General features: G+C 36.0%; 1 protein-coding gene across 2 annotated transcripts; it reads left to right on the top strand.

The window, feature by feature from the left end:
- Nucleotides 1-7,968: 7,968 nt before the first annotated feature.
- Nucleotides 7,969-21,750, top strand: LOC127436312 (transcription factor PU.1-like). Of its 2 annotated transcripts, none has more exons than XM_051690392.1 (5): nt 7,969-8,290; nt 8,635-8,725; nt 8,991-9,166; nt 11,727-11,880; nt 20,915-21,750. In XM_051690392.1, the coding sequence occupies exons 1-5, from the start codon at nt 8,252-8,254 to the stop codon at nt 21,229-21,231; spliced, it is 777 nt and encodes a 258-aa protein (XP_051546352.1). In that variant the 5' UTR covers nt 7,969-8,251; the 3' UTR covers nt 21,232-21,750. The 2 variants fall into 2 exon arrangements, with proteins under 2 accessions (XP_051546352.1, XP_051546353.1); XM_051690393.1 differs by having other exon boundaries at nt 7,972-8,290; nt 9,006-9,166.
- The last annotated feature ends 1,249 nt before the right edge of the window (nt 21,751-22,999 follow it).

Raw genomic sequence — 22,999 nt, 5'->3', positions numbered from 1 at the left:
CAGGAAACACACCAGGATAGTAGGATGCAAGTGCAGTAAGGGCAGTTTAATGTAGATCAGGCTACAGTACAGTTCAAACAGTAGGCAAAATCCAATAATCAGTACAGACAGAAAGTCACACGATTGGCAAACAGAGGTAACAGGGCTAGAGGCAAACTCGTGGTCAAAACAGGCAAAGGTACTTTAACAAGAGATCAGGCAGGCTATGAAGGCTTGGTAACATCTTAGACACGAGGAATAGAGTGTATATTTCACAGGCATGGAATGTGACAGAATCTCTTACAAAGGGTGTAGTGATAGCTGTGGTGACAAGGTGCAGGTGAGGCTGATCAGAGTTCAGGTGATTGGGATCGAGGTGGTGCATTGTGTTGTGGGAATTGGAGTCTGGGGTGGCCATGTTTGGAGGCTGTGTACTTGCTGGGAAACTGGGTTCATGACAAGAACAAATGAAGTAGAGGTGTGGTTAATAACAGGTCATAGGTTTAGATCTAGTGGTCTTCGAGATTGGTGTCACATCAACATAAGGAAACAAATGGAAAAACAGTTAATTTATATATGTATATAAATATATATATATAGAGAGAGAGAGAGAGAGAGAGAGAGAGAGATGTAAGAGATAGAACACAATATGTGGGGACTAAATAAAATAATCAAAACATCTTTCTCTGCATGACAAAAGGAACATAATTATGTCTGGCTTCAGTTTTGTCTGAAACTGAGAGAGTGTGTCTGAATGTCATATAGTGTTAGGAAAGCTATTTAGGCAGGGGCATCACTAGGGCAAAACATGGTTTAGTCTAGCCTTAAATGTTTTTGTGCAGAACCACTTTGATTGGAACTGAAGTGGGAGTTATCATGTAAATGTTGGTTATTGTTACTCAGTAAGGCGTTATTTCATAAAGCCATTGTTGACTGGTTAAATATTTTTTGGAATATGTTCTGTCTCCTTAGAAAATCAGAACAACCAATGCTTGATTCACAACTGAGTCACTCATTTGATTTAGTTCTTTCAATGAACTGCGATTCACTCTAAAAACAGTAAATGGAAAATGTAGAACATTAAATGCCCATACCCCTACCCTTAACCCCTGATGTTTAGTCTCAGTCCCTGATGTTTTCAAATCCTACAAACGCCCCTGCATATAGGAAAATGCTGTACCCCTGAGGTGGAAACATTTTCTAGAGACATTTGGTGTTTTATTAAAATTCTGTAAAAGGCATCCTTGGCATCCAGTCTTAAATGTCCACCAATCCACCAAATTGGAAAACTGTTAAATTACATCTGGTCTAGAGGAAATGTAGAGCTGTGTGCTGTCTGCTTAAAAATGAAAGCTAATAACATATTTCTTTAAGGGGAGCATGTACAAGGAAAATTAAAAAGGGCCTAAGACAGAACCTTGTGGGACACCATACAAATTTTTTGTTAGGTCAGACAGCACATCATTTACACAAACAATAAATGGTGTATCAATCAGCATATCAATTATTTTTAAATACTAGAGAATATGTTTTGTATTTGTGGAACTCAAAATGGTACTACTATGACATCATACAGTCAAACTGAAACCTGTGTTTTTAAAAGTGTTTTTTTACAGAATTTTTTACAGGTTCAGGTTGTTAATTTACTTCAATCAGGCTTCATTTCCAGTATGTAAAGTGTCCTTGTATGTATGTTTTTGAAAGACATGCAGACGAGAGAGAGAGAGAGAAAACCTGCTCAAACATGTGGCTAGTCCCAATCGCTGTGTGGTTATCATGGCTGTAGTGGCTGTAACCTGCAGGAAGTTTGTTCACTGAGATAAAGACCAAGACAACCAGCTGTCAGTCATTTCACAGCCTCTGTTACAGGTAACCCGTATGATGCTCTTATCAAGTGTACATGCCCTGACATGTATGTGTCTTTGTGTCAGACGTATGGTATATTCATCAACACTAGTGTGTTGTACTTATATGTTGTGGTTTCCTTTTTTTTTTTTTTTTTTTCTGTCCTAAATTAATTTAATACTTTAGAAGAATGTTTTACAAGAAAAAAAATAGCAAATCCTTTTACTTTATTGTGCTTTTATGAGGGTCTGTTATGAGTGATATTCAAAATAACAAAGCCTTGAAATAAATAAGTTGTATTGCTGGTGCTGTGGCTAGTCTGACACAGTTATAGTCAAGAGCTCTTCAGGCTTGTTGTGCAATAGAGACAGTGACTGTGTGTGTGTGTGTGTGTGTGTGTGTGTGTGTGTGCAGATGTAACGGACTTCCTGTGTTGCCTGAAAATACCCTGCAATGCACTACTGGAAAAACATGAGGACACATACACACACTCACACAACATTCGGCTTCCCGCTCAGGAGTTACAGTGTGTTGATCAGTCATATCCAAAAGATTTCACATATGTCACTATGAAATACAGAATGTCATCTAAGACATTTAAAGATTAAAGATTAAATTAACTATTTTATTCTTCCAAGTTCTAATTTTTTGCTGTTAGCAAAAAAGGCTCTTCTTTAAGTTCAGGTAGTTGTAAGTAAGACATGTTCTCAGCTCCAGAAAATAGAGAAAAGAGATGACATTACACAAGTGTCCATAAAAGTCTCTCACATTCACATTATGGGGAAGTGAATATGAAAGCTCCAAACTTCCCCATTTACTTTGTTTGTGTGTGTGTGTATGTGTGTGTTTATGGAGTGTTTCCAAAAAGCCTGTCACACGTTTCAAGTAGGGATACACTGATATAAAAATTTTGGCCGATAACTGGCATAGTGGCTGATAATATAAAGATACAACTTTTGCCCAGTTAAAAGGTTGAGATCTAAAAATATCTGCCTTATCATACAGATACCAATGCAGTAAGTAATACAGTACAGATACATAGATAGATAGATAGATAGATAGATAGATAGATAGATAGATAGATTTTAATTGCAAATAAATGCAATTAATTTGCATGAGAGCAATCATACTGTCATGCAATTTTATTTAGTAAGAAATGTGTCTAGATAAAGTCATTTTTGAATCTGAAATCCAGACGAGTAAGTCCCTTAGTCATATAATCGATCTGACTGAAAATGGTATTTCCCCCATTACACCCATGACTTGAGTTTTATTTAACCCTGATGGTGTAAAGTTACTGGTGGCAATGATCACCTAAATGACATTGGAAAACATTTGCAATCCAGAGCTGCACAAAATATCAGGAACTAGTCAATTGCAAATACCTGCAGACTAGCCCTAGAATTCATAAAGGTCACATTGACCCGATAGTGTGTGATTTTTGGATTAATATATTGATTAAAATCCTTGAAATTCCATGTAATCTTGTTTGCGAGCCTCAACAATGTCATTTTTATATTTATTTGTCATAGGTTTGGGGAAAAAAAAATTGTATCACTACCCCAAATTTGTAAAGGTCAAAATGGCCCCATTTATTTATTTATGTATGTATTTATTTATTTATTTATTAAATTTTGTCTGGTTTATGACTGTAAAAATTATAGTTTTCATTTAGCACATGTCATACAAAGTCCAGTAAACATTAAAAAAAAACTAAATCAATATTTGGTGTGACCACCTTTGTCTTTAAAACAGCACCAATTCTCCTAGGTACACCTGGACACAGTTTTTGTTGGTTGTTGGCAGACAGGATGTTCCAAGCTTCTTGGAGAATTCCCACAGTTCTTCTATCTATTTAGACTGTCTCAATTGCTTCCGTCTCTTTATGTAATCTCAGACTGACACGATGTTCAGTGGGGGGCTTTGTGGGGTTCCCTGTTCTTCTATTCTAATCGTTTCTATTTACAAAAGTAATGTTTGGGAGTCTAACATTTATATTTTTTATTGACACACTAAAGCTGAAGATATAAATAACCATCTTAAGACAAATGCTTTTGTGAAACATCTTATGTTCCAAAGACGTTTTGCACAGTACTGTATACATATATATTGCTGTGTATGGGGCTATGTAGCCACAGACCATCAGAGTGTCCATTATGACCCTGTCCACTGTCAAAAGTGCCTACAATGGGCACACGAGTGTCGGAACTGAACCTTGGAACAGTGGAAGAAGTTTGCCTGGTCCGATGAGTCCCATTTTCTTTTACATCATGTGGACGGACGTGTACGTGTGCGCGGTTTACCTGGGGAAGTGATGGAGCCAGGGTGCACTGTGGGAAGACAACAAGACGGTGGATGGAGTGTGATGCTCTGGGCAATGTTCTGCTATGAAACCCTTGGTCCGGCCATTAAGTGGACGTCAATTTGACACGTGCCACCTACCTAAACATTGTTGCAGACCAGGTACACCCCTTCATGGCAATGGTATTTCCTGATGGCAGTGGCTTCTTTCAGCAGGATAATGCACCCTGCCACACTGCACACATTGTTTGGGAATGGTTTGAGGAACATGATGAAGAGTTCAAGATGTTGCCCTGGCCTCCAAATTCCCCAGATCTCAATCTGATTGAGCATCTGTGGGATGTGCTGGACCAACAAGTCCGATCCATGGCAGCTCCACCTCGCAACTTACAGGACTTGAAGGATCTGCTGCTAATGTCTTGGTGCCAGATGCCACAGGACACCTTCAGGGGTCTTGTAGAGTCCATGTCTCGGCGGGTCGGTGCTGTGGCGGCACGCGGAGGACCAACAGCATATTAGGCAGGTGATTATAATGTTTTGGCTCATTGGTGTATATAAAGTGTGCTTTCATTTTCATTTCATTCATTTTATCAGACATTTCTTAGAACATTTCATCACTTTATTGAATTATTTCACATTACAGTTCTTTGAACTGTCAGCTCACTGCAAGCACAGACAGATTTTTATGTGATACTGTAAGGTAAGTTTTGTCTGCAAACACTGTAATTTTTAAAACTTGTTAAAATATATGACAGAGATTTTGAAGCATAGACAATCAAATATTTCAAATGATATTCTAAATCAGGTACTAGCGCTAATAGTTAGTTAGGTAGCTAGCACATTTTAGCAAGTTAGCAAGTTTTATCTGGAAATACTGTATTTTTTTTCAAACTTTTACAAATATGTGACAAGTAGATTTTAAAGCATAGACATTCATATATTCTAAATCAGCTTGCTAGCAAACTAACAATAGCTGATCTAATAGAATTAGAATACTCAGATGATGATGATCCAGAGTATAGACCAGGTTGTTCTGGAAGTGAATTTATTAAGGTATTGTGTAGCTTTTTTTGGTGTTTTAAAAAGAAACAGATGAAGTTGAGAACATTCCAGTGGAGAAAGCTGTCTGTACTATTAGATTTTTTGAATGTGTTTGTTATGAAGACTCAGTTTATTTAAATTATACTGATTTTGTCTTTTAATTATATATATTTTAAATGGGTATATACATAATAAGTGAACAAATAAACATGAATTAAACATGTAAACAGTTGTGTATGGTCTAATTCTTAAATTATTGAAGACAAAGATACAGTGGATATAAAAAGTATACACATCCCTGTTAAAACAGCAGGTTTTTGTGATGTAAAAAATTTTAAAAAATCATATCAGAATTTTTGCACCTTTAATGTAAAAATGACATCCTATGCAATGCCACTGAAAACCAAAGTGACACGTTTCAGGAAAAAAAAAAAAAAAAACTTAGAATAACCTAACTGCATAAGTGTGCACATCCCTGAACTAATACTTAGTTGAAGCACCCTTTGATTTTATTACAGCACTCAGTCTGTTTGGATAGAAGTCTATTAGCTTGGCACATCTTGACTTGGGAGTATTTTCCCACTCTTCTTTGCAAAAACATTCCAGATCCGTCAAATTGCGAGGGCATCTCCTGTGTATGGGCCTCTTCAGGTCTCCCCACAGATTTTCTATAGAATTCAGGTCTGGGCTCTGGCTGGGCCATTCCAAAACATTAATCTTTTTTTTTTGCTGAAGCCATTCTTTTGTTGATTTGGATGTGTGCTTTGGATCATTGTCATGCTGAAAGGAGAAAGATCTCTTAATTTTCAGCTTTCTAGCAGACGCCAGAAGGTTCTGTGCCAAAATTGACTGGTACTTGGAGCTATTCATGATTCCCTCCACCTTCACTAAAGCCCCAGTTCTAGCTGAAGAAAAGCAGCCCCAAAGCATGATGCTGCCACCACCATGCTTCACCGTGGGTATGGTGTTCTTTTGCTGATGTGCTGTGTTGTTTTTGCGGCAAACATACCTTTTACAATTTTGGGCAAAAAGTTCAATCTTGGTCTCATCAGATCATAACACATTTTCCACATGGTTTTGGGAGACTTGATATATGTTTTTGCAAAGTTTAGCCGGGCTTGGATATTTATTTATTTTTTTCGTCAGAAAAGGCTTGCGTCTTGCCACCCTGCCCCATAGCCCAGACAGATGAAGAATACAGGAGATAGTTGTCACATGCAGGGAGCAACCAGTACTTGCTGAAAGAGCTGCAGCTCCTTTAATATTGCTGTAGGCCTCTTGACAGCCTCCCTGACCAGTTTTCTCTTTGTCTTCTCATCAATTTTGGAGGGACATCCAGTTCTTGATAATGTCACTGTTGTGCCATACTTTCTCCACTTGTTAATGACTGTCTTCACTGTGTCCATGGCATATCTAATGCCTTGGGAAAAAATGTTGTAGTCCTCACCTGAGCGATACCTTTCAACAATGAGATCCCATTGATGCTTTGTAAGCTCTTTGTGGCCCATGGCTCTTGTAGTAGCATGCAACCAAGAAGATGTCAGAAAAATCCTACAAGAACAGCTGAGATTTATTTGGAGTTAATCAGAGTCACTTCAGGTGAAGATAGGTGTGTACTATTTCACATGAGCTTGATGATTGGTTGATTCTGAACACAGCAACATACCCAATTATAAAAGGGTGTGCACACTTATGCAGTTAAGTTATTCTAAATTTTTATTTAATTTAATTTTTCTCTGAAATCTGTCACTTTGGTTTTCAGTGGCACTGCATAGGTTGTAATTTTTACATTAAAGGTGAAAAAGGTCTGATATGATTTATCTTTGTTTCATTTATTACATCACAAAAAACCTGCTGTTTTAACAGGGGTGTGAAGACTTTTTATATCCACTGTATAAACATGATACGTGTTCATAGATGCAAACTATTAAATCCATTAGGGGTCATTTTGACCCCCTTTATGCATTTGTGTAGGCTTTTTGGGTCATGCATCTGAGAGCTAGAAAATAAATATTATAAGCGTAAGTGAAGGCAATGGATAAGTCTGTTTATTCCATCATTTTTATTGACTATTTATTCTATATTATTACTCTGTTTTAAGGGATTTTTCTCTCTCAAATCTTTCCACTTCCAAAACAATGGCGGAAACGCCTAATGTCAGTTGAGTTTAGCATACAAAAATCCAAACCAAACATAGAATAATGTGTTTGTCTATGCAGCAATTGTAGTTGCTTCCTCAAAACCTGCGATAACAGTGCAAAGCTTTGATTAAAAAGGGAACAAGACTGTCAGAACTTCACTTTGGGTGACACGCTGAAGTTTATTATGTTCAGACAATAGCACATGCAAAAAATTTCCTCAGATTGAGTGACTCAAGGGCACGGGCACTAACTATTTCCTCAACATTTCACAAATGCACAGGGCTTTCCTTTAAGCTTGGCTTCTCCTACAAATCATCTGAAATTCAACTTGAATAAAGATATTGTTACACACAGTATTCTGTAAAAACTAGTGTAGGATCCATTAACATCCTGCAAAAAAAAAAAAAAAAAAAAATTAAGTTCACAAACTTTTCAATGACAAATCTAGTTAAATTCTATTTTAAGGCTATTCAACTAGTCAACTATTTTCCTTTTCTAACAACAAATTATTCATTGCTAAAGTATATACCAAAAAATAATCTAATAGATGGTAGAGATACATATTAGGCCAACCCATCATCTGAATCATGATTGGCCGATATTATTTGACAGTGTCACATATGCACAATCACAAGCCATCGACACATTTGACCTATCAGAGGCTGAATCCTTCAGTGAAGTCAGATTAATCAAGAAGGGACAATACAGGAAAGATCACCACACACCATCAACATCTGGCTCTTTAATCAGGACAGTAGAGCTGAAGGAAGGAGAGTTTTAAAACAACATCTGATGCAAATGTCAGTTTAAAAAAAAAAAAAAAAAACACCACAGGATAGAGACCTTGTGAAGTAATTTCCAAGTCATGTTATGCAATATTCTGTAAATAAGTGTGAATCTGTGAGATAGACACCGTAGGAGAAGTTGTGTGATTGAAGGGCTTCATGTTGCATTACAGAATGGAAAGCTGTGTTATTTCACCTGTAAGTATAAGAGGTTGTCTTCTGTTTCGACCCTTTTAAACATTTCCAGGTAAAACAGATGGAAAGATATTTTGAATGTAGAATTTTGTTGTAATATTTTGCAGTCAACTGGTTAATGTGACAATGCACACTTTCTATTTAACTTTACTAAAATGTCCTACATTTTATTAAATGTTATCTGTCTAATTGAGCGTTGAGCTTTTACAACATTTTAAACTCTTAGTGGAGTTCCATTACAAACAATAATGACCAATATATGAGTGGAGGAACTTTTGTATTTAACGAATTATTATATGAATTTAGATATGAAGTAGAAGAACAAATCAAAGTTGAATGTTTTTCAGTTATCAGAAGAAATAATTCCGTATGACCATGGCGGTCGACCGACATACGACTTCTACCAATATCTCAGTACTGACCCCGAAACTCATCCAGGTGAGTTTTAAAGTACTGTATCACATATCATGAACATATAAAACTGATTCTGATGATTAAATGTTGATGGTTCACAGAGCATTATTTGACATTTATTGTCTGTCTGAAGTACTAAATGTCTTGAACTGTTTTGTTGGATGCTGGGCCTGCAAATGAATGTAATTTTAACAGCAGGATGTGAAAAGAAACAGATCGAACATCTCAATTTGCACGACTTTGAAACCAGTTTTTATAAATCAGACCCTCTATTTTCTTTCTCTTGCTGTCATTTTTGTGTCAGAGAGTGGATGGGACTACACAAATGTTCATGTCCAACACAGTGAATTTGAGCCACCGCAGGATCTTCAGTATACTGAATTGCACCCAAGCCAATATCGCTTTGGAGATGTGGAAACCTATCACCCATCTGTAGATCCAGGGATGGCTGTAGTTCCTCCACAGGTTGCTTATTTTATGCTATAAAATCCCCTATATATATAGATATATATACACACACACACACACACACACAAACACACACACACATATATATACAGAACAGACAATGCATGAAATCACTTTATGAGATTAAAGGGATGTTTTTGTGGAAGTTTTATAACTTAATATTCCTTTAGTGATTTTAGAATATCAGTACTGTCTATGCACTGACCTGTTGTGGACTTTCAATGGAAAGTGTATAAATGGTGATCTCTGGGGGGGGGGGAAATCAGTATAATAAGATATGAGGTTATAGATGTAAAAAAAAAAAAAAAAAAAAGTATTAAGTTTAGTGTGCAGCAAAAATAACATTGAATGAAAATATTCAGCAAATTATTTTACAAATTAATTGGTAACACTTTAAAATTAGGGTCTATTTGTTAACATTAGTAAATACATTAGGAAATAACAAGGAACAATCACAGAATTTCACAGAATGTATTAATCTTTGTTCATGTTAATTTATAAAGATACAGTCATTCATTGTTAGTTCATAATGCATTAATTAATGTTAAAATATACTTCTTTTAATTTTAATAACGTGCTAGTATATGTTAAAATTAGCATTAAACAAGATTAGTAATTGCTAAAAAAGCATTGTTCATTGTTATTTCATACTAACTAATGTAGTTAACTAGTGCTAATGAATACAACCTTATTGTAAAGTGTTGCAATATCAATTAATTTGTTGAATATTTCATCTGAAAACTCTCTGACCGTTCTTTAATCAGAGGAAAACATTGAGCGAGAGAGAGAGAGAAAGAGAGAGAGAGAGAGAGAGAGAGAGAGAGAGAGAGAGATGTGCCGGATGTGAGTGAGCATACAGACTGATTGCTCAACAATGTCTTTTCCTGACAGAAGACTGTTGCCACTGCTGCTACACAATTACACACCACACACACACACACACACACACGTGTGTTAACACAATATGTGTTATAGAGACAATCAAAATCAATGCCTTTTTAATGCAAAATAGAATTTTGTAGAATATAGTTTTAAATTTGCTACAGTTTTTAGTAACATAAGCCATTTGAACGCAGTCTCTGAAATGGAGCAGCTCGCCAATTACTGTAAAATAAAATGTTGTGTCCTTTTAAACCCGTATCACTTTTTTTGTTTATTTTGAAAAATGTTCACACTGCTCTGTTCTATACAGTGAAATTAAAAAGGGACTGGGGCTGTCAAGCTCCAAAAATTTCAAACAAACAACATAAAAGTAGTACATACGACTTACACACTATATGTGGTTCAGTTTTTCTGAAGCCATACGATTTTACAGAGTTTTTGTTGTTATTCACTGATAATCTTCACCTCTGTCAAATCTCATTCTCCTTTCCGCATATACAAACTTGTGTGTCACGTTATATTATAACAAATGTAAGAAACAATGGCATTTTATCGTAAATGACCTCATACCTGGCACATCAATGCCATTTTGAATCTGAATGTGAACGCGGATGAGATTTCTGAGCTAGATTTTCAGTAAATAAATATTTTATATTTATCTGTTCCTCACAAAGCTATCATAAAATGAATCCTAACCTAACCTAGCCTAACCTAACATAACCTAAGCCATGTGGCCATGTTTTTGCCCTTTTGGAAGCTTGGAAGGCATGGTCCCTATGTACTGTCATTGCATGAAAAAGAGCTGCATGAATATTCATCAAAATTTCTCATTTTGTGTTCAACAGAAGAAATTAAGGCCTTGTCCATACTACTACGTTTTCACTTTAAAACTCCATTTTCCATTTTCTAACGTCATCGATTTCCAAATGATGTGGGACTAGAGAACATTTTTGTAAGTCTATGTTTTGGTGGAGGAAAATGCCGTTCTAGTGTGGATTAGAGAAGTAAATGTAGCAAAATCAAAGTATCTTCAACCGAACACATATTAGTGTGGATGTGGCCTTAGTCATACAGATCTGGAATGACAAGAGGGTGAAAATAATGGCAGAAGTTTTATTTTTGGATGAACTATCCCTTTAACAATATCTGATTTAAAAAATGACTTTAATCATGTCATATAAAACTAATACAGTACTTGTGCTGTTGTGGTTGGTTTTTGCTGATCGAAACAACATTTTGTGGGTCTCTGGGATGAGCTTGTAGCGAAAACGTGATGTGCACTTGATTTGTAAATCCAGGGCCACACCATTTTGTGTCCCTTTTTGTTGACACCAAGTTTTCGTACTTCCTCTTTCAATCTAAAGTAATTCTGTGGTTTCTAAGTTTTTGATACCACTAATACATGATCGTGCTAAACAAGCATTTTCTGATTCAAAATAAGTCGAGCAGTGGGGAAATGTAAGACTGAAAATCAGTGCATGACCATTTGTATATTTGTCTGAAAATTGACTTCATAATCTTTTTTTGGTTGTGTTTGGTGGGCTAAATTAGACATTTATCCATGAGGTGACAATTGATATTGCTGGATGAGATTTTGTGGGTTTGTTCGGTCAATGTTAGATCTGGTAGCATCAGTCAAATATGAAAGCGAGACTGAATATACATCTATTTCCAGTACACTTACGTCCATCACCCGCTGTATTTACGGTCCCCGGTCCCCCACTGTAGCACGGATGATGAGGACCCTGGGGGTCGCAGTCCACCCTTTGAGGTGTCAGAAGGTGACGAGGATAATGAGGGTCACCCGGGAACCTCCAGCACTCTGTCAGGTAAGCTACATACATAAAGTATTGTAAGGCTTTACTGGTTGTTTAGATCAGTGTTACTATCAGAAATAATTAATCATTATTTCTTTAGTTATTAATTAATATTTAAATTAAATAATAGAATCTAACTCATTAAAACTTCTTATGGGGCTCCAGTAAATATAGTGTGCTACATTTAGGAGCGGGTTTGGTTATTAGCAATAATTAATAATTATCAAAGATAATTATTAATTATTAAAATCAATAGAACATTGATGAGAATCAATGTTAGCTTTTTTTTAATCCTTTAAATCAACAATTATCAAAGATAATCATTAATTATTAACATCAATGAAACATTGATTAAAATTAACACTAGCTTATTGATCCGTCAAATTCAACAATCAAAGATAATTATCAATTATCAAAAATCAATAGAATATTAATAAGGATTAATATTGACGGGGCACCACCCTGAAATCAGGGACTAATAACCAGATAGTATAACAGTCTCAATATTAGATTGTTTTCTTAGGAAAATCGACATCCGAAGTATATCGATTTTCGAAAAAAACAATGAAGGCTTGAATCCGAGCACTGACATCCCCTGTCAGCATTTGACACAGGTGTATGCAAAACAAACCAAAACACTTCTCTTTGAAATATAACAAAGTTTATTGATGCAGTAATATCAATTAATAATCAATACAATGCAGTCAATAAACTTCCGACTTACAACTACAAACTAAACAGTGATATGATTAGATATGGAAATCAAAATAATCCTATAACACATGAGGAAGGTGTGTGTGTGTGTGTGTGTGTGTGTGTGTGTGTGTGTGTGTGTGTGTGTGTAAGGAGGGACGCGCACAAAATGGCGGACGTGACTCTCGTGGAGAGTACGTCACACGAGATTTCCGGCCAGAGAATATGGCCGTGAATGTGGGCGGAGAGAAACCGGTCAATGGCGTCTGCCTGTTTACTGCGTGTGTCCGCTTGTACGATAGCTTAGGGACAAAGCTGATCTTTATCACGAGGTTATCTACCAGCCAAAAATGTGTGCGAGAATGTTTGTGAGGGGTCGCGTGTGTGTGTGTGGTTAGTTCGAGAGAGAGAGAGAATTAAGTTACGGCCCCAAAGCCAGTTTCGCGATCGTGGGAGAGAAAGCAGCTGTTAGTTTATCACTCAGAGACGCGGTGGAAGGCTCGTAAACCGTCCCGCAGTCTTTGATTCTTTAATGGATAAACTCAGTGTGCTGGTCTCACCCGCGATGGCGGAAATACACAACAGATCTCATTCGTGATAACAGTACATTACAGTAATACCTTGAGTGTTATTAGCAGCAATGAGCGGACTCGGCGGTCCGTAAACTGTACAAGCAATAACCTTGATACACAAGAATAACACACTATAATATTCTATCTCTGCCTAGACGTAAACCTCTTACTTGAATCGCATGAGGATGCAGCTAGAATGTGTGTTCATCCGTCCTTTAACTCCGACTCGTTTCCTCGAGGCTCGGGTGATGACGGGAGGCCGTATCCTCACTCTGTCGGCGGGCGTATGGCTGCTGATTCTCGGCAGGCTGGTGGAGAAATCAGCGACGTCGACTTGATTGAAGATGGAAGAGAAATCTTTTATCTCTTCACTTCTGTAGGCAAACGGATGAAGATGCGGATTGCTCGGCGGTCTCCTTCGGATCCGTTAGAGTGTTCGGTGGAACACAGAGTAATCTCAACTCGTCCAGCGAGATGGAAATTGTATGGCCACAGTTTCAAGTCGGACGTTACTTCCTTGTGCCACGAGGCTACACCTGAGAGCAGCGATGAGCTGCGTCTACGCACAGCGAGCAAAGTTGCTGGAAGCAAATCCCGAAAGCATCTCAGAGTTATTTCTACTCCCGATGACGTCATGGTTGTGGGGCGTTCTGTCGTGTGCCTCATCCAATAGGAGTTGAGAGTTCGATCCTTTAGTGAGCAAGGCTTCATGGGATTTGTAGTCTGTTTTGGACTCCATTTGTTTGATCAGTAAGATTTATGACGGAGTGTGTGGTCAGACTTTTACGACTGTTAGGCCTGCCTTTGTCTTCTGTCTGAATACATGAGGCCCAACAGTATTTACTCTTAAAGACCCCATGAAATGGTTTGATGAGTGCAGTTTTATGTCCTTTGTTGACTTCTTTTTCATTCATACACAAAGTTTGGGTGAAAATATTGGAGGGATTTTTTTTTAAAAGCCAGTAGCCTTTAGTTTTTTCAAAGCAATGAAAGTTTCTCATTGTAGAGAGCATGTGACTGGACAAAAATCTTTGTAGTGCAAGATGAGTCATCAATATTTTTAGTCTGTTTTCCCAGAAGAGAAATGTGCATACTGTATCTGTAATTTAGTAGTACAGTAGCATATACAATGGACTAAAATTCAAAAAACTTATTTAGATGTTTATGGGGTCCTTGAAAGAAATTTCCAGGGTGAATGCAACTTGAGTTCTGTCCAAACTGGTCTCACAGAATCACGTTACTATACCTACATTTTTGCTTAATGATTTTTAATCAATGATTTATAAAATGATTTTCATCTCACATTTGCATTTATGACACTATCGGTTAGGTTTAGGTTTAAGGTTTAGGTCTGTTTTGTTGATTTAAAACTTGATTAACCTTTAAAAAAATAATAATAATAATTGTTTGGGAGAACATTTAACTTGCTTTTAGCACCACAAAGTGGATATTTCACCTCGGAACTGTCATGATACATGTAATGAACCAAAAATGGCACAAAAATGTCACCACAGTCAATTTCTCTAATTTGCAGTAGGTATGTGCATTTTTGTATGCATGGTATACATCTACTACATTGGCCAAAATGAGCAGTAAAGTGTACAACAAAGCACACTGTATGAGATTCTGTATCCTACAATCCAATGTACTTAACTTTAACCTTGTGGTGAATCAGAAGTAATTTCAACATTTATAAAAATGTAAGACATTTTTACACAAAAGGTAGATTAAATGTTGTATTTCTGACATTATTTGTTAAGATGAACTTGACGTCACTCATGTCAACTGTGACAAACGTAATAATAAAGCACGTTTATGTTTTATAATTCATGTAAGTTCCATAACAAAAAGTACAAGATTCACATTTCTGCTTTTAAACCCTCTAAAATGTCTTGTCCCAAAGACCTATACAGATGGAATATAGAGTGTAACAGTGCCCGCCCACTTTTTCAGCCATCTTGGCTCCGGAAGTTCATAAAATCCTTCATAAAAGAGTTGTGAGCCATGAATCAAACCAACGAGTTCAGAAACAAATCTCAACATTATACATTTTGATTTAAAGCAAAAAAGACAAAGGTACAAGACTGTGTCTTTCAGACATGTTCACAAGTCCCTGAAGTGGAGTCCAAGTCAAGTCTCAAGTCTATCAAGTCCAAGTCTAAGGCCACATACACACTACAAAGTTTCGGGAGTGACAATCACATTTAAATGTGGTGTGAATCATTGAAAGTTGTCATTCCATGTGTGTACGGTACAGGATTGACTTCCGCAATTGAGATGATTGACAAGTGATAACCATTGCAACGCTGCAGCGTCTTGCACCTGTGAAACATGAATGCCACTGTAGATATACATACATCATGTTATGAATTGACTGACTGGGTGCTAATTTACAGTATGTTTGCCATCATATATTCATTTGTAGAGGACTTTATTTGCAGTTTGCTGTGGGGGAAAAACCTGTTTTAGACATGAAGTCAGGATTTTTTATATCATCTAAAATATTGCCCAGTGTTTTTGGAAAATCAGATCATCTGAAAGTTGGCTTTAAAAGACAACAGACTTTTGCAGTCCGCATTTGTCAATTCACATTCATGTGTTGACGGACTGCTCTTGACCTATCCAATATGGCGGACATGCTAACAGCTGCTAATAAGGTATCTACGTATAGATATCTTTGAATGCCACCATCTTAACCCATTTTTTGTAAGCTGTTTTTGAGCAAAGAGATTATCCACCACAGCTAGTTGTTCAGTTCAGTTCCGTTCACACTGCATGGAATTTCTGAAAATGTGGTTGTTAATACCTGAATTTTTAAGGAGTTAATTTGGATGTAGAATGCGGTTGTCATTCCCATATTTTATTGAACTGTGTGTGTACAGTGAACTGACAACCGAATTTAGCTGCAGTGTGTATGTGGCCTAAGTCAAGTCTCAAATCTTTGGTCACAAGTCCAAGTCAGAATTATTATTATTTATTTTTTTTGGCAATAGTTTTTTATCTGCCGCTGGTTAGTTTATTAAACCCTGTAAAAGGCTCATTCAAATTTTGAAATATTAAAACTGACTACTTTAAGTGATTGCCTTTATTCAAACTAGTCTAATAAAGTAGGCTACATAAGGTTTTACTGTAATCATGGATTTTATTTTTATACAGTAAACAATCAATAAACAAAAAAGTAAGAAAAGATTTTACTCAGTTGGAAAACTAGTTTTGTCCATAAATCTTTAGGGCTTTAAAGCCCTTTATTCTACATTGCATTTGCCCTTATGAAAATGTACCATAGTTTTTATAGTTGAAACAGTGGTATTTATTTGTAACAAGACCATGGTAACCTCAGGTAAAACCAAGCATGGATCGTCACTACCATGGTAAAATATAACATGATTTCTATAAAACAATCTTTGGCATTTTTGTAAAGAAAAACATTATCCTAAACACATTTAAAACTATAAATGCAAAAAATATAAACATTTATAAACTGCCATAGTTGTACCAAAAATGGATGATACTCCCTCACTCCCCTAATATCCTTTTATAAAAGTAATAGATCTATAGTAGTAATATAATATTTATTATGAATATAGTTCACTGTATTGACTTCATACTTCAGTCAATACAGTTACTGTTACTATAGTAAATTTATGATAAAGGTGGTGATGTGTGAAAAGTCTGCTAATTTATGTCTGTGCATGTCACAGTGTTTTCCCAGTGTCAATGCTGTTTTGTTGGGCCTTTTAGTGTGGTTTAACCTCCTGAGACCCCAGCGTGACTGGTGTGTGCTTTTTACATTCCCGTTTTTGATTTGTAACTAGTAGCCCCTAAGAAACATAAAAAATAAAAATAAAAATAAATGTTTAGACCAAATAGTTTTCCTAAAAATTGATGTCCTCATATGTGGACAGCAGGACTAAGTTGTGAATTTTTTTAAATAACACCAAGCTATAGAAAGTCAGATTTTTTTTTTATCAAATTGTTTATGTTTCCGGGAGTGTTGGTTATTCATGTGTCTGAGACGTTACAGACATTACATCAGAAATAGGCATAAATCATTCTGATTTAAAGTATTGGCCAGCATCATGCAGTCACTGCCAACCAGTGTTGGGTGTAATGCATTACTAAGTAATTAATTACTGTAATTCAATTACTTTTTCATTGCAAAAAGTATGGGATTACTCTTAATTTTTCAGTTATTTAATTACTGTTACTTCTGATGTAATTGCGTTAAATACTGAATAGACTACAGAACAATTCTATATAAAACAATAGTGAATTGAAATTGAAATTTAACGTCTAATGTTAAAATGTATGTTTTTTAATTTAACACTGCCCTCTTAAATTCTTTGGCCAGTTCATGAATAATTTATTTGATTTTATATGATTTATTTGAAAGAATTTAAAGAACAGTTTCATGTCTGTCCTTGTATTTTTCATCTGGTCGAGGTTGATCAAGGTTTAGAAAGTAATTAGTAATAAGTAATGCAATTACTTTTCAGAAAGAGTAATTAGTACAGTAATGTAATTACACTGTAGAAGATGTCATTTTTAATTTTTAAGAGTAACTTACCCAACACTGCTGCCAACCATGTTAAAATAAAATTATAAATGATAAATTCTGAATCTATGTACTGATTATCATTGTCCCATGTCTGCCAAACATGTTGAGTGATCCAAACATCATCTGCAGCCTGAAACTGAACTTTAAATAGGAAGTTTTGATTGAATGCACTTAGCTGCATAGAGAGTTATATGATGCTCCCTTGCTCCCTATTTAGTGAATGACTTAACCTCCAGTGTGCTGTCTGTCTGCACTGGTCTCAGAACAGTTTGAAATGCACCTTATTTTCATTCTAACTCCATATAAAGCCTCTGAAAGCAGCATTTTCCAGTTTTTGGATGCATCAATTTATTCTCACAGTGAATATAGGATATTTTATCTGAAACTGAGCATACAGTCCACGAATGTGGTCATTGTGTTTAACAGCGTGCCGTTTCGCGATAAATCGCTCAAATTTTTAAAAAATGGCATATTGGATGAAACTAGAGACTCTAATCTTTTGACTCAAATAGGTTTCAATGTAAAAACCTAATTAGGTTTCTTACCAGATGTAGTTTTGTTGCTACTGAAGCCCTGAACCGCAAGGTGAAAAAAAATAAATAACGGTAAAAAAAAAAAAATATTGTGTCTCAGTTCCTTCCTGAGCCTAAGTCTTAAATTTTTTTTCTCTTTCAAAATTTTTTTTTCTCTCTTCCAAAAATGTATTTCTCTCTTCAAAAATTTATTTTTTTGATGTGGGATACAGCATTCGTAGAACACATCAACAGCGGCCGCCTAAACCTCGAGTTCAAGATTACCCCGAAGTCGCAAATAACCCCTCCCAATTTACTCACGCCGTTTTCGCAATAACCGCCAGCCCACGTCCCGGCATGGCAGCTCCGGCAAAAAATTAGCAGTACCAAAACCCCCCCTAACAACAGAAATCATTATACTTTTATAGCTTCACGCCCATACTGCTAATACAAAACAGGTGTGTGTAGCCTACTATTCTTCCCCCCGCGGAACCCGGGGAGTGATACTATAGGTGATTCCTCACACCTCACCAATTTGTTTGGGATGAGTATTTTACATGGGCGTAACTGTCTAGTTCATGTTTAGACAGACCAACAATATTTGGATATTTATTTGACATTCTTCATCTGGAACTCTTCACTTCTGCAGTAGACAGTGTGTTTCAAAAGCATAGACAACTTGTTATATTAAAATATATTATTATAATTAAATTCCACCATGAAAGTCTGCACATGACATCCCCGTTCAGTCGCGAGGATTTCATTTATAAATGATCTTTTCGTTTAGAAACTAGATTACTTACAACAATATTAACATTACCATTTCAAAAGGACAGACATAATAATAATTTCCCCATGTTTCCCATTTTCTTCAATACATTCCTTCGCTTCCACCATGTAACACTGAGCAAAAGAACTCCAGTTGTTACACGACAACGAATGCCATATCAAACATATGTAACCTGATTTTGTCTTGATTAAGGTTTGCAAACCCATAAATAAATAATAAATGTATTATTCAGCTATATAGCAACAGAGAAAGCATTAAAAGCATAAGATTACATGTTTACTGATAGTGGCACCTGGTGGCCAAGGTTGATACCACATGCATTTTTTGGAAGAGAGAAAAAAAAATGTTTGAAGAGAAAAAAAAATATTTTTGGAAGAGAGAAAAAAAAATTTTGAAGAGAGAAAAAAAAAACTTTTTTTGAAGAGAGAAAAAAAAATTTAGGAAGAGAGAAAAAAAATTAAGACTTAGGCTCAGGAAGGAACAGCATATTTTTTTTTCCACCTTGCGGTTCAGGGCTTCCGTATGTTGCTGTTTCTCCCAAAGGCAAACTCCTTTGTGATTGAAGCCATATTGTTTGATCACATGACTTGGTGCATTGAGTTTAACCCTTTACTGACAGCACAGAGTCTCCTGAACTGAGATCAGTCAGTTTAAATGAAATTAAATGATGCGTTGCGTATAGCAAAGCCAAAATGTAATGTCCACGCAGGTTAAAGTAGTTTGCTCACAGAGAGGTTTGCACCAGAGCATTCTGTGCTGAAGTCAAATGTTTCCATGACTCACGCCGTGCTTCTCACTCGTCCTTGCAGCGCTGTAATGATTATGCTGTGAGGTTGACACACAAACGCACCTGCTCTGCGCTCGAGCTACTTTGTCCATTGATCTGGGTAGCAAATAGTGCTGTTTCATTACACTTTTGGTGCATTTGCGGTTTGATATCACTTAACAGAAAACAGCAGCGCATAAACGGAGAGAGAGAGGGAGAGTTGGCCAAATCTGTAGTCGCACCGGCGGGAAAAACAAAATGACTTGTGTTTTTTACAAGTCTATGATTTAGAGTCCAAGTCAAGTCTCAGGTCAAATGTTTACGAGTTTGAGTTGCAGACTCAAGTTTCTATCTCTGGTGTCTTTATTGAGGGAATAAAATTAAATCCCATGAAGCATTGCAAATGACATAATCAAATTAAAAGCTATGAGAAAATATACATTTATTGATTTAAAGTTGTTAATTATAAGTCTAGAAACAATATATATTTTAATGTTATTGTGAAATATACAGGTATATGCCAATATTTAAATAATTTGAAACTGGAAGAATGACTCAAGTCATTCACAGTGCGTCATGAGAGTGGGTGATCGCTGCAGAGCTCTTTTGGCACGCTTAGTTCGTTGCGATTCTCTGATTGGTGGATCTTTCTCATCACAATCATGGGTACTGTAGTTCTTCACTAGGAATTCCACTATTAAACATGATTTTTAAACAATAGAGTTGAAATAACACAGACTGATGGCTTCTACAGAAGCATTTACCATCAATTAACAACCTCTGAGGTCACGGTAGGTCTAGCTTTAAAGTTTTATAAGTTATTGTTAAAAATGAATTTGCCTATGAAGAAAATGAATGAGATTTTTACTTCCAGAACCAGACTGTTGCGCTCTATTGTGAGTATGAGTGACACAGTGACATGTACTGTGACACAAATGTAAAAGGAAAAGTGCAGCTAAATAAAACCATTGTCACAGGGACAACAAATATATTTTGAATACAAATAACGGCAAATACAGTTTCATGGCCGATAAGAAGTATTTATATATTTATATATTTGAGATCAAAATTGGCGAATCCGATGGGAGTTTTCTGTGTTGTTGATGCTGTGTGTCGTCTTGACAGTGCTTTAAAAATAAATGTCAACTTCTACAGGAAACAAAAGGAAAGTTCGTCTCTATCAGTTCCTCCTGGACCTTCTGAAAGACGGAGACATGCGGGACTGCATCTGGTGGGTGGACAGAGAGCGAGGTGTCTTTCAGTTCTCTTCCAAACACAAGGAGACTCTGGCCAGCCGCTGGGGACAGCAAAAGGGCAACCGCAAGAAAATGACCTACCAGAAGATGGCCAGGGCGCTGCGAAACTACAGCAAGACCGGCGAGGTCAAAAAGGTGAAGAAGAAACTGACGTACCAGTTCAGCGGTGAGGTGATGAGGAGGATGAGTATGGAACGGAGGCAGTATCATCAATGAGAGAGGACAGAGGGCACTCAAGATCCATCTTCTCTTGCCCATAACAACATCTACTTGTCTTCTGTCAAGCAGTGCACAATTTGCTGTAAAACATTCAATCTCAGGGATTGTCATTATGAAATAATATATATTTAGCAGACATTGAACAAGTGTTCAAGTGTCCTTTTGTAAGCGAAGGGTAGACAAATACGTTCAGTGTGAGTTAATCTACTCAGCCGAGTTCAATGTTAAATTACATTTAGGCTTTCCTTTGTTAACCTGGGTCATGTTTAACGCTGGTTTAACTGAGGGTTAGTAATTAATCTAGGTAGTCAGGATATGACATTTCACACTGTACATTGTTAACCCTGGGTTAATGTTTTTCTTCGCATATTTACGAGGTTAATAATGATTTGGAGAAATACGGCATGTAACAAGCACATGACTTGTTTTGTAACTGCTTGTACATCTGTGGAAATGTCTCCATGTATATGGACTATTTAATAAATAAATAAATAAATAAAACCCTTCATTACTTTAGTTACTTAGCATTTGTCGTCACTGTTCAACATTTGTACCTGCTTCCTTGAGATGCTGAAGTTTAACAGTGTGTGAAAGTACAAAGATGCATATTTAATGCTTTGAGGCAGTTTAAAATTGGTTGTCTTGTTGCTAACTTCTCACATGGCATTGTTTCATGTATACCTTTGGTACTGCAATTCTAGAGCAGAACTCTTCATTCAGGGTTAAAAGCAGAGCAAAATGTTCAAAAACCCTTTTTATGTATTAAAATACAATGCAATGATACATTTTTACTGTTTATATGTTCTACTTTATGTTCTATTACAGAATATAAAGACCTTATGTCACAAATATTTTGATTTGTTTTCTCGAAAGAGAAAGACTAATGCAAGCTGAATTCGTAATCATGTGCAGGAAATGAATATCTGCAATTACATTTTTCAAGTGAAAATGTAGTTTAGGTTTTTACTAGTGGCAATGTTCAATTTTTTTGTTGTTAATGTAAATAGTAAGAAAAACTGTAATGCATTTACAGTTATCAATTATGAGCATTTTTACTAGTTGTGATTCCACAGTTGATTTTGGGAATGGACATTTTCACTATTCACAATGTAATTATTGATATAAAAAAAATAAACCTTTTACTAGTAAAATTTTTTAACTAGAAATAAATTAATTATAGATATTTGTAATTCTGTTTTGATCAGGAATGAATGACAGATCATTGTGATATTCTACTAGTGAAACTGCAGTTACAGATATTTGGTTTTTACAAGTTGAAATTCTATTTTTGATATCAAGAATGAAAATTTTTAGTAGTGCAAAGCTAATTCCTGAAATCAAAATTTTCACTAGTATTAATTCCATTGCTAATAGAAAGAATGATAATTTTAACTAGTTAAATTTGAATTGTAAATATCCATAATTCATATTCTGCTAAGTGATTAAATGTCTAAAAAGGAATTGCAATAAAAGACTGTAAATTGTGTGTACATCTGCTAAAAGTAAAAAAAAATTAATCAACTTTTAAGAGTACACTATAGCCTTTAGATTACTTCAAAGCAAAAGACATCTATTAAAAGCTACAAAACTCAAATTTTTATTGCATGGCATCTAGTAACTCTAGAGACATACATGCTAATGTAAACCCCTGGACTTCAACATTTATAGATGAGATCTTTCACTCATTAGTTTGTAGTAGTATAGTGTGGTGGCTAAACCAAATGAAATGCTTTTTGAATAATTATTTGAGTAGTCACTATAACTG

The sequence above is a fragment of the Myxocyprinus asiaticus genome, chromosome 46, assembly GCF_019703515.2.
Source record: "Myxocyprinus asiaticus isolate MX2 ecotype Aquarium Trade chromosome 46, UBuf_Myxa_2, whole genome shotgun sequence".
NCBI lineage: Eukaryota > Metazoa > Chordata > Actinopteri > Cypriniformes > Catostomidae > Myxocyprinus > Myxocyprinus asiaticus.
The sequence above is the reverse complement of the archived record's forward strand: the minus strand, read 5'-3'. Positions and strand labels throughout refer to the sequence as shown.